Source organism: Scyliorhinus torazame, chromosome 8 (assembly GCF_047496885.1).
Source record: "Scyliorhinus torazame isolate Kashiwa2021f chromosome 8, sScyTor2.1, whole genome shotgun sequence".
Classification (NCBI taxonomy): Eukaryota; Metazoa; Chordata; class Chondrichthyes; order Carcharhiniformes; family Scyliorhinidae; genus Scyliorhinus; species Scyliorhinus torazame.
In genome coordinates this window covers 75,749,243-75,761,736 of record NC_092714.1, presented here as the reverse complement: position 1 = coordinate 75,761,736, position 12,494 = coordinate 75,749,243, and the positions used below count along the sequence as shown (strand labels likewise).

The following is a 12,494-nucleotide window of genomic DNA, read 5'->3' as shown; positions in this document are numbered from 1 at the left end:
TGGTTCCTGAACTGGCCAGCTTTATTTATACTCAGAGTTTACTAATGGTTTCTCCGCCCCCCTCATTGGGGAAGCTCATACTCCCACAGGATTGTGGGATTGTCATTAGTCCCCAGCCAATGGCAAGTAGGCAGGTTATAACATCCCTCCCCCCCGCAAAGTCCAAGGAATCCACCGAAGACCCTGGGGAAGGAGGGCGCCGGACTCGTTTGGCCGCAGGCTGGACACCATTTGCACGCGGCGCTGGATCAGGCGGCGTGTAATGAGACGGAGACCGGCGCTTCCGTGATGAACGGCGCAACGGTTGTACATCCACGGCCCGTGGACCTGAAAATTCCCCCTCTGATACATCCTGTGTCTCCATCTCGGAGTCAGAGTCTGCTGCCTCCATCATGTCAGCGTCTCTATCTCCATTCGGTTCCGTAACGACCTGCGCAGGCTTCGAATGAGGCACCAGTGGAAGATTGTGAGGACTACCTTCCCTTGTCTCTGGTCTCTGCGGCTGTAGAAATGAGCTCCGGGGGCGGGGAATCTTTTGAGGGGATAGTCTTCTGCACCGAACGTGGTCTACATGTTTGCACTGGAGACGACCCTGAGCTTGCACCTGGTAAGATATAGGGCCAGTTTGGTGAAAGATTACACCAGGAACCCATTGGGCACCACCAGCAAAATTCTGAACGAACACTGGGTCACCGGGCGCAAACTGCCGAATCGGCCGATGCCAAGAAAATCCCTGTCCCTGCCGTTCTTGTGTGCGGCGTACTTTTGCGCCAATATCCGGGAAAACCATACTAAGGTGGGTGCGAAGTCTCCGGCCCATTAGGAGTTCTGCGGGAGCTACCCCAGTCACCGCATGGGGGGTGGTCCTATACGTAAACAAAAAGCGAGCCAGTCTCGTGTCCATTGATCCGGAAGACTGCCTCTTTAGGCCTCTTTTGAATGTCTGCACTGCGCGCTCTGCCAACCCATTTGAAGCCGGGTGGTAAGGGGCAGTGCAGATATGGCGTATGCCGTTCATCTTCGTGAACCTCGCAAACTCCTCACTCGTGAATGGAGTGCCGTTATCCGTGACCAGCACCTCGGGGAGGCCAAGCGTACTAAACGACAAACGCATCTTTTCAATTGTTGCGCAGGACGTTGTCCCCTGCTTCTTATGCACGTCTTGCCATTTAGACTGGGCGTCAATTAATAGAAGGAACATGGATCCTTGAAAAGGTCCTGCGAAATCTGCATGCAAGCGTGCCCAAGGCCGCCCTGGCCATTCCCAGTGATGTTGGGGCGCGGCCGGCGGAAGCTTCTGATGCTCCTGGCAAATGGAGCAGTTTTGGGCCACCTTCTCAATGTCGGTGTCGAGGCCTGGCCACCAGACATAACTCCGGGCCAACAGTTTCATTTTGGTCACACCTGGATGCCCATTGTGCAAGTCTGTTAGTACCAGCTCCTGGCCTTTTTCCAGGACAATCACACGCGTCCCCCACAAGAGGATGCCGTCTTTCACGCTGAATTCTGACAGCTTGGAGGCCCGCAACTCGCCTGGGAGCTGTCTATGCTGCCCACCATAGAGGACTTTGTGCCGAACCTTTGACAGGACTGGCTCCATCTGGGTCCATTCACGGATCTGTGATGCCGTGACAGGCAAGGTGTCCATAAAATTTAGGGTTGCAACCACCTCACCGGTCGTGGGGGCCGACATGGGGCCGGTCGATAAAGGCAATCGGCTCAGTGCGTCGGCATTTGCTATCTGCATACCTGGTTTGTGCTCCAGAGAATACTCGTATGCAGCAAGCAACAAAGCCCAGCGATGGATCCGTGCGGAAGCAATGGGCGGTATTGGCTTATCCTCTCTGAAAAGTCCCAGCAGAGTCTTATGATCAGTCACGATAGTGAAATGGCGGCCATACACTTACTGGTGGAAGCGTTTCATCGCAAAAACCACTGCCAGGCCCTCCTTCTCGATCTGCGCGTACTTTTTCTCCGCTGCAGTCAATGTGCGGGAGGCGAAAGCTATCGGTCGTTCGGCCCCGTTCTCCATCTTGTGGGACAGGATGGCCCCAATACCATACGGGGATGCATCACATGTGACGAGCAAAGGCTTTCCAGGATCATAGTGGGTTAGTAACCCAGACGACGACAATTGTTGCTTTACCCGCCGGAAAGCGGTTTCTTGCGGCTGACCCCAAACCCAGGTGTGATTTTTCTTTAGCAGAAGGTGCAAAGGGGCCAGCGTAGTTGCCAGATTGGGGAGGAACTTCCCGGAATAGTTTACGAGACCGAGAAAAGAACGAAGATGCGAAGTGTCAGTCGGGGCGGGGGCATGTTGAATTGCACGCACCTTCTCTGCGACTGGGTGCAAACCTTTGCGGTCCACCCGATAACCTAGGTAGACTACTTCCTTTGCCTGAAATACGCACTTTGTGCGACGTAAACGGACTCCAGCCTTCGAAAGGCGTCTAAGGACAGCCTCCAGATTTTCCAAATGTTCCTGCTCCGACGTCCCTGTAATCAAAACGTCATCGAAGTAGACAGCAACACGTGGTATACCTCTCAAAATGCCCTCCATAACACGTTGAAAAATTGCGCAGGTAGAGGATTATCCAAAGGGCAACCGTGTATATTCATACAGGCCCCGGTGTGTATTAATCGTTACATATGGTCGGGAGGCAGGGTCCTGCAGGTAGGCGTGACTCATATCTAATTTTGTGAACGAGAGTCCACCTGCAAGCTTCGCGTAGAGATCCTCCTATGCGAGGCATTGGATATCGGTCGAGTCGGGAAGCCGTATTCACTAAGTTTATAGTCGCCACACAAGCGAACTGTGGCATCTGGCTTCATTTAAGGTACAATTGGTGCTGCCCAGTCAGCAAAACGGACAGGCCTGATAATACCCAAACTCTCCAAACGAGTGAGCTCCCCTTCTACCTTCTCGAGCAAGGCGTAAGGCACCGGGCGTGCCCGGAAATAGCGCGGCGTGGCTCCTGGTTCGACTTGGATACTGGCTACGGCCCCTTTTATTTTCCCCAAACCGGGCTGGAATACATCTGGGTATCGTCCTAGCACCTCAGTCAACCCTTCAGAAACTGTTTGGAGGATGTGCTGCCATTGCAGCCGCAAATGGCGCAACCAGTCCCGACCCAACAGGCTGGGCCCATGGCTGCGCACCACGATAAGTGGGAAACGCCCCTCCTGGCGTCCATAAACAACAGGGGTCATTGTAGTTCCTGCAATGTCCAGTGGTTCCCCCGTGTAGGTGGCCAACCTGGCCTGTGAGTTGGTTAATGTAAGGGTCTGTATACCCTGCTTGATGCGGTCAAATGTCCTCTGGGCGATCACGTAGACCGCTGCGCCAGTATCCAACTCCATCTCAAGCGGGTGGCCATTGACCTGTACTGTCACCTTAATGGGGGCCACACGGTAGCTGCCACACAATGCAGCTGCAGGCAGTCGTCCTCCGTCTCCACGTCCTCAGGAGTAGTTGCCGCAGGTTCATCCACATGGAAGGTACGGCCCCTGGGCTGGTCCCAGTTACGGCCCCTGGGCTGGTCCCAGTTTCGGTCGGAACGACGGCTCCTCTGGCGCCCCCAAGACCGCCGTCCGCGACGGGGTCGGCGCCTACAAGTCTGACACGGACATGGCTCCTCATCCATTGGTTCTGGAGAAGGCTCCCTTCGGGCAGGAATGTCCGACGGCCACTGGCATCGGTCCGGACGTTGCCTCGCCCAAGGTACCGCAGGAGTGCGGGGGGACATTTTCGGATGGAAGGTGTTGCGCCCCAAGGCATGCACTTCCATTCCCTGTAGCTCCTGCACTCCTCGTTCTGCGCTCTCTCGGGACAATACTATTTGAATGGCCTGTTGAAAAGTCAATGTTGGCTCAGCTAACAACTTTCTCTGGGTGGCCGCATTGTTAATACCACAAACCAAATGGTCGTGTAACATTTCTGACACGGTCTCACCATAGTCACAGTACTCCGCAATCCTGCGTAGCCTGGATAGAAAATCTGCAAGGGATTCTCCAGGGGTCCTCTCAGCGGTATTAAACCGGTAACGCTGGACTATCGTGGACGGGGTTGGGTTAAAATGTTGCCCCACTATATTCACAAGTTCATCAAACGTTTTGGTGTCCGGCGCAGCTGGGTACGTAAGGCTCCTAATCACCCCAAACGTATGCGGGCCGCAGGCGGTGAGCAATATGACCACCTGGCACTCGTTTTCGGTGATATTGTTTGCCCGACAATAGTAACGCATCCGTTGTGTGTACTGGTTCCAGCTTTCCAGCGCAGCATCAAAAACATCCAAACTCCGTACAGAGGCATGGTATAATAGAAAACAACTTCCAACCTGTATCCAACAAAAATCCAGGGAGGTGGCTTCAGCAGTGTAGACAGCTATTCACTTTAACCCTCGTCGCCAGTTTTGTGAGGGCCATGAAGAATCCAGCATGAGTTTTTAAGGATACAAAGTAATAACATTTATTTACAATAACATATATATATATATATATATATATATATAAAACAGCAGCAGCAACTTCCCTTGCTACACACTCCTTCCTGCTGGTTCCTGAACTGGCCAGCTTTATTTATACTAGGAGTTTACTAATGGTTTCTCCACCCCCCTCATTGGGGAAGCTCATACTCCCACAGGAATGTGGGATTGTCATTCGTCCCCAGCCAATGGTAAGTAGGCAGGTTATAACAGAAACTATAGACCCAATATTTATGAGGAGTCGTAGAGAAAGTGGGGGGGGGGGGCGGAATATCACTTAACCGCTGGACCTGGTAGCTCCCAACTTCCTTCGACTGCCGAGTTTCCTGATCCCTGGAAAAGCCAACCACAATCACTGAATTAATCTGAGGCACAGAGGCTCATAATCACAGGCTCGCTCTTCTGGAGTTTGTTGCTCACCCAAACCCAGGGTTAGGACATTCATGGCAGGCTGGTATTGGAGTTTACATTTAATCCCCCATCAAACAGCCTCCCACCTGTAATGGCAGGAGTTAAAGTTGCCCCTATTTTTCAGTGATTCGTGTTTTTTTAATGGGATTTGTTTGCATTCTATACAGAAATGTTCAAAATTAGTATTGATATTTTCTTTTATTGCCACTCTTTATTTATATAACATTTAATTTCCACAGGTATAATTTTATCTGATTCTAAAGGAGTGTTTGATGTGCTCAAGACTTTACATTATTCCGCCATTTCCCTTCCCCTCCAGTTTTCAAACAGATGTGAAAATTATATTTACAAAATCACAATGCTGAAATAATGAGTCAGTGTCATTATGTTGCGCTTTGTGTGCACAGCAGTTTCTGAATGGACTACTTCATATAATGTCACAGTTTAGTGAGAGGTGAGAGTCTGGCTTTGATAGCTGAATGTTTAATTTCTCAAAAATATGACCACAATCTCTCTTGATCTTTGTTTGTCATTCAGCTATTAGTGCGATAGAGATGATTTAATTGTTTGTATAACTCAAAACATTCCGTTATCAACAAAAGTAGCTTTATGTTTTTTGGCAAACAAAACGCCGATATTTCATAAAAGTTGTTTCATGAAAAAAAAATCTCTCCCGTCAGCAACATAGTATGGAGCTGGTTAAAGCACCAAATCATTGCTAAATTCCTGATTGCACAATGTTGAAATTTGACAGCCGAAAGGAAGGGGGGAAAAAAATCAGAGGTTGGGTACCCGAGACTGCTGTTACAAACAGCCTGGCAGAGGTTCGGGTTGCCTATAGAGGGCTCACAGCACAGGATGACGCAAGAAAAGAGAAAAATACATCTCAAAAGACAGCTAATTCCCACCTTAATAATTGAGCCATACTTCAATCACTGATAGAAGGTGCTGAATAATAATAATAGCTCATTGTCACAAGTAGGCTTCAATGAAGTTACTGTGAAAAGCCTCTAGTCGCCACATTCAGGCGCCTGTTCGGGGAGGCCAGCACGGGAACCCGTGCTGCTGGCATTGTTCTGCATTGCAAGCCAGCTATTTAGCCCACTGTGCTAAACCAGCCCCTAGAATAAACTGAAACATGGATGCTTAAAGGGGAACATAGCAAGCGGAGGTGGTGGCGTAGTGATATTGTCACTGGACTAGTAAACCAGAGACCCAGATTCAAATCCCGCCACTGCAGATGGTGAAATTTGAATTCAATAAAAATCTGGAATTAAAAGTCTAATGATGACCATGAAACCATTGTCGATTGTCGTGAAAACTCATCTAATTCACTAATGTCCTTTAGGGAAGGAAATCTGCTGTCCTGCATCCTCCCACCGGGGTGGGGATTGCACCGAGGCCGCCTGCGGGGAATCAAAGTATCACACCGAGCGTCAAGCCAGTTTTCCACCTCGCCACTCCATTCTCTGTCCAATCAGGAATCCCGATCGGTGGGGCATTGAATGGAGAGTCTGCAGTGGAAGACACTATATTAATTTATACTCCAAAAGGTCCTGAATTCAGCAAATGATATAAATATTGGTCAGAACAGTGAGAGGACGGCCCCTCTGCTGTTATTCAAAAACAGTGCCACAGGAATGATTTATATCAGCTTAAACAGACAGATGGAACCTTCATTTAACATCTCATCTGAAAGAGTGCAGCATGCTCCCCAGTCTCTGAGAAGGCAGACCTTGCTGTGAAAGCACTCATCCCTGCAGCAAGGGAGAGTCACTGTCTTAAACTAAGCTTCCTGTGATCAAAGTGTTATACTGCCTTTGCTATGCAAATGCCTCCTGTGGTGACATAATCTGTTGACTGATTATTGATGCGTCTATCCATCCTGGGTTCCAATTGTTCTGTTGTGGAAAATTATGACACCTCCATATATCTTTGCAGGACAAGGAATTTTATCATTTTCCTTATCGGTATCGATGTTACTGCATTTATAAAGGACGTTGGATTAAGCCAGTGCATTGTGTTTCTTATGTCAGTAAACACCACAGCTTGCCTTTTTCCTGTATAAAGATCCCCACCTCCAAAACTTTGGTCGACTGAGCTGCAGGAAAACAATGAGAATATTTTTCTCCCGGTGTCTCCTTGCAAGTAAAACTGATGTGAATAAAGATTGGTCGTATTTAAGTCTAAACTCTTGGTTGAGAGTATTCCTTCGACATTAGGTGCCCATATCCCAGGAACGGAATTTAGAGTGCATCACTTACAATTTGCATGTTCCTAAATCGATAGACATCAGAATGTATAAATATGGCAGGATGGTAGCATAGTGTTAGCACTATGGCTTCACAGTGCCAGGGTCCCAGGTTCGATTCCCGCTTGGGTCACTGTGCCGATTCTGCACGTTTTCCCCGTGTCTGCGTGGGTTTCCTCCAGGTGCTCAGGTTTCCTCCCACAGTCCAAAGATGTGCAGGTTAGGTGGATTGGCCGTGCCAAATTGCCTTTAGGTTAAATGGGGTTGCAGGGTTACAGGGATAGGGTGGAGATGTGGGGTTAAGTAGGGTGCTCTTTCCAAGAGCCGATGCGGACTCGATGGGCTGAATGGCCTCCTTCTGCACTGTAAATTCTATGATTCTATGATAGCTAGGAAATAGGAGAAGTAAGACATTTGTCCCCTCAAGCCTGCTATATCATTCAATAAGATCATGGCTGATCAGTTTGTGTTTCAAGTTCTACATTCCCATTTACCCCCGATAACTGTTGATTCCCTTGCCTAACAAAAAACGATCTACCTCTGCCTTAAATGGCCTTCACTGCCTTTTGATGCAGAGAGGTCCAAAGTTACTGGACCCTCAGAGAACAAAAGTCTCCACATTGCAGTCCTAAAAGGATGAAACATTCTTTCCATGTCCACCCTGTCAAGACCATTAAGGATCTTATACACCTCAATCAAGTCACTCCTCACGTTTTGAAACTCCGGTGGAAAGAAGCCCAGTCTGACCAACCTTTCCTCATAGGTTGTATGCCCCAATCTAGTGAACCACCAATCTAGTGAAGCACCTCCAACATGTTAACATCTTTCCTTAAACAAGGAGACCTAAACTGCACATGATGTTCGAGATGCCATCTTGCCAATATCTTGTATAAGTCAAGCAAAGCGTTCTGCTTTTTATTCTTCCTGCCAAAGTGAACAACTTCACATTTCCCCACATTATATTCCATCTGCCATATTTTGCCCACTCACACAACCTATCTATATCTGTCTATGACCTAGTTATGTCTGTAATGATATCATGGTTGTGTTGTAATTCACCAAATGACCACTAAGAGTCTCATTCGTATATAAATGAATGTTAGAGTCAGGTAATCCCTCAGATTGGCTGGAGGAAGCTGAAGAGAGGTTGCTTGTGCTTGATCTTACTGTTACTCATCTGTTGTTTTATATATAGTTTACCCACAGTTAATGTTAATAAATAATGTTTAGCTTTAGCTACAAGTGTTTTTGTAATATAAATCAGGCCATCCAACAGGAACATTACAATGTCCTCTTTGCAAAATACTTTCCTACCTATCCTAATGTCATCTGAAAATTTAGCTACCATGCCTTCATCGCCTTCATCTAAGTCAGTCATATAAATTGTAAAACGCTGAGGCCCCAGCACAGATCGCTGTGGGATTTCACTCATCACATCCAGCCAATCAGACAAAGATCCTGTTTTGCCAACTCTCGGTTTTCTGCCAGCCAGCCAATCTTCATTCCAGGCTCATATGTTGCCCCGTACATTATGAGCTTTATTTTCCGCAATAATCCTTGATGTGGCACTTTATCAAATGCCTTCTGGAAATCCAAGTCCAGCGCATCTACAGCCTTCCCTTCATCCAGAGCACATGTTACTCCTCGAAAGAACCCAATAAATAGGTTAAACATGACTTCTCTTTCACAAAACCATGCTGCCTCTTCCTAATCGAGTTTCTCCAAGTGCCCAGCTATAAACTTCTTAATAATCTGTTCTAACACCTTCCCCACAGGACATCAAAAATAACTGGCCTATAGTTTCCTGTTTTCTGCTTCCCTCCCTCCCTTCTTGAATAGTGGGGTTATATTTGCTCCTTTCCAGTCTGATTGAGACTTTGCAGAATCTAGGGAATTTTGGAAAATTAACACCCACACATCAACTACCTCATTAGCCATCTCTTTTCAGAGCCTAGGATAAAGTCCACTAGGACCTTGATACTTGTCAGCCCACAGCCCCATTAGTTTGCTCAGTGCCGCTTCCCTAGCGATTGTAGTTTCACCATGTTCCCCTCTCCTTTCCACCTCTTGATTTACAACGGTTACTGGAATGGCGTGCTTTTTTATTTTCCCATCAGAGGACTGAGACAAAACATTTTATTCAACGACAAATCACAAGAGCTTACTGACCATCCTCTGTTACCATGGGAAATCCAATATTCATATGTTGAGGGAAGAATGAGTCTGAAGCCAGTCAGTACTTTACACAGAAATATTTCCAAGGCTGCAGAAAGAAGACACAGACTCTTCCAATTCCCGAACCCCCAGTGTGAATACCTATTTATATTCTTGTAACAAAGCCCTATAACTTCCCCAGTTGGGGACAGCTACTCTTAATTATCAACTTAAAAGCATGAACACATAAATTTTATTCGAATCCATCTGTGATCAACCCCACTAATTCAGGTAGCATTTATTGAATATCCAGAATGTACATCCCAGGGAGGAAATTGAGGCTAACATCAGTCATTTTAAAGATAAACTAAACAAGTGTTCAGCAAAATAATGAAGTGAGCGATTACAGGTGCAACTGTGCATTCTACTTTTGAATGGAATGAAACGGTCCTTTTCAGGTCTGTACATTCCTGTGTTGCTCAGAAACTGACACCTGGAGGTTCAGGAGTGCTTTAACTTTCTGATCAATAGAAGAGGAATGAAGGAGCATTTCAAATTAAACTGCTCCATTTCATGTTGAGTCCCCATTTGAACTCCGTTGGAGAAGGTTCCTGCTGAACTCTGGCATAGCATTTGATCCAACTTCTTTCATGTCTGAATGTGTTATTTATCACTTTATTTAATAGGTCCAACACAATGTTTTTCAAACTTTTTCTTGGGACCCAATTTTGCCAACTGGCCAGCCTTCTCCCGGACCACGCCGGCCGACCTTCGCGGCCCGTGCCGGCCGACCTTCGTGGCCCGTGCCGGCCGACCTTCGCGACCCATGCTGACCGACCTTCGCGGCCCGTGCCGGCCGACCTTTGCAACCCATGCTGACCGACCTTTGCGGCCCACGCTGGCTGACCTTGGGTGCTCCTCCCGTGATTGGGACCAGCGCGAGAATGGAGTAACTGATTGCTCCACAATCCGCCTGTGACCCGCACTTTGAGAAACCCTGATCTAACTGTATCTGCAGCAATAAAAAACTGTATGATGAAAAGCACTAAGTGCCACTCACAACTTGGCTGCGAAAATCCACATATATTTCAAACTCAATTATAAACTGGTTCATAGAATTCTTAGTAAAAACTAGAAATAACATTTTTAAAATATACTGTTTCAATAAATATATCAAGATAGACCCAAAATAGATGAGCGAACAGGGCATATAAAAAAAAAACATTGAGGGCGGCATGGTGCTGCAGTGGATAGCACTGCAACCTCACGGCGCCGAGGTCCCAGGTTCGATCCCAGCTCTGGATCACGGTCTGTGTGGAGTTTGCACATTCTCCCAGTGTCTGCATGGGTCTCACCCCCACAACCCAAAGATGTGCTGGGTAAGTCGATTGGCCACGGTAAATTGCCCCTTAATTTGAAAAAAAAAATAATTGGATACTCTAAATTTATTGGGGAAAAAACCCCATGGAATAAGGCAAGACCCTTCAAAGCAAGAGGTTTTCTGTTTCCCCAGAGCTTATTCATTCTACTCTCCCTCTAACTATGATGTCCTATTTTTTAGCTCATAGTAAATTAGATAACATACACTTTTAAGGTGGCAGTTGCACACCATGGGCGTCATTCTCCGACCCCCCAGCGGGTCGGAGAATGGCCATTGGCCGCCGTGAATCCCGCCCCCGCCAGTTGCCGAAGTCTCCGGTACCGGATATTCGGCGGGGGCGGGAATCGGGCCGCGCCGGTTGGCGGGCCCCCCCGCTGGATTCTCCGGCCCGGATGGGCCGAAGTCCCGCCGATAAATTGCCTGTCCCGCCGGCGTAAATTAGAGTACCTATTTACCGGCGGGACAAGGCGGCGTGGGCGGGCTCCGGGGTCCTGGGGGATGCGCGGGCGATCTGACCCCGGGGGGTGCCCCCACGGTGGCCTGGCCCGCGATCGGGGCCCACCGATCCGCGGGCGGGCCTGTGCCGTGGGGGCCCTCTTTCCCTTCCGCCTCCGCAACGGTCTCCATCATGGCGGAGGTGGAAGAGACTCTCCCCACTGCGCATGCGCGGGAAACTGTCAGCGGCCGCTGATGCTCCCGCGCATGCGCCGCCCCGACATGTCATTTCCGCGCCAGCTGGCAGGGCAACAAAGGCCGTTTCTGCCAGCTGGCGGGGTGGAAATCCCTCCGGCGCCGGCCTAGCCCCTCAATGTTGGGGCTCGGCCCCCAAAGATGCGGAGCGTTCCGCACCTTTGGGGCGGCGCGATGCCCGTCTGATTGGCGCCGTTTGGTCGCCAGTCGGCGGACATCGCGCCGTTTGGGGAGAATTTCGCCCCATATCTGCACCAAAATCCAAATAAAATATAATTTAAATAGGCGGTGGCCACACCTTTCAACTGTTGTTTGATCCAGGATTGTTGAAGTTCAGAAGAAGCCAGTATTTTAAGTATATTTTGCATCTGTAACAACGTGCGATATGTGGCATCTCATGCGTATATTAGAAGATCTTATGGCCAGTTTGGCAAGTCTGATGATCTACTGTTTCATATGGATAGAAGCATTATTTGCAGGAAAACTGGTCAACTCAAACATTTTCTTACCTTCCTGTAGTACAGTACAGGCTCAACCTCATTCACTTTGTAGGTCTCCAGGCCTAATTCCTTTGACAGGCGTAGGATTCGGTTTTGAGTTGGACCCACGTAAGCAGCACCGAGGTCCACATATTTTACATTGTTATTCTGTCAAAAGAAAAGTAATGCAATTAAAGTTCTGCCGAGGATCCAATTAACACTGTCATATGCATTGCACTGGTGTGTAGGCTGTAATAATTTGTAAGCATTTCAGGCAGTTTGAGCGTTGCTTGTAATTACAATTACCATGTAAGAACCTGCAAGTGGATGAAGTGAACACATTAGCAGCCCTAACCTGGTTATAACTAAACTTAATACTTCGGTTTTGGAAGGATATGAAGAATTAGGGTGTTTGGGACTGTAAGGGAAACAGTACACCCACATTATCATGTAGAGAATCACATGGGAGTAGTAGAGTGTAGTGGTGAGTCTGATAGAAGTTGGCATGAAAATAGCACTGAGTCAGGATTGTATTTTATATAAATAGTTATGTGTTTGTGGAAGGGAAATTAATGAGTTGCCAATTTAGAAGCATGGTGGGAAATGCTTGACTGTAGTTAACACTGCTTTTTAGCGAAAATGCT

The 12,494-nt window shown here is 47.9% G+C and overlaps 1 protein-coding gene across 1 annotated transcript in view; it reads right to left on the bottom strand.

Moving 5' to 3' along the window:
- mao (monoamine oxidase) overlaps positions 1-12,494 on the bottom strand; it is a 354,990-nt gene that overhangs the window by 195,611 nt on the left and 146,885 nt on the right. The window contains exon 3 of the mRNA XM_072513844.1: positions 11,881-12,018. Coding sequence (XP_072369945.1) covers positions 11,881-12,018 — 138 coding nt within the window. The remainder of the gene's footprint in view (positions 1-11,880; positions 12,019-12,494) is intronic.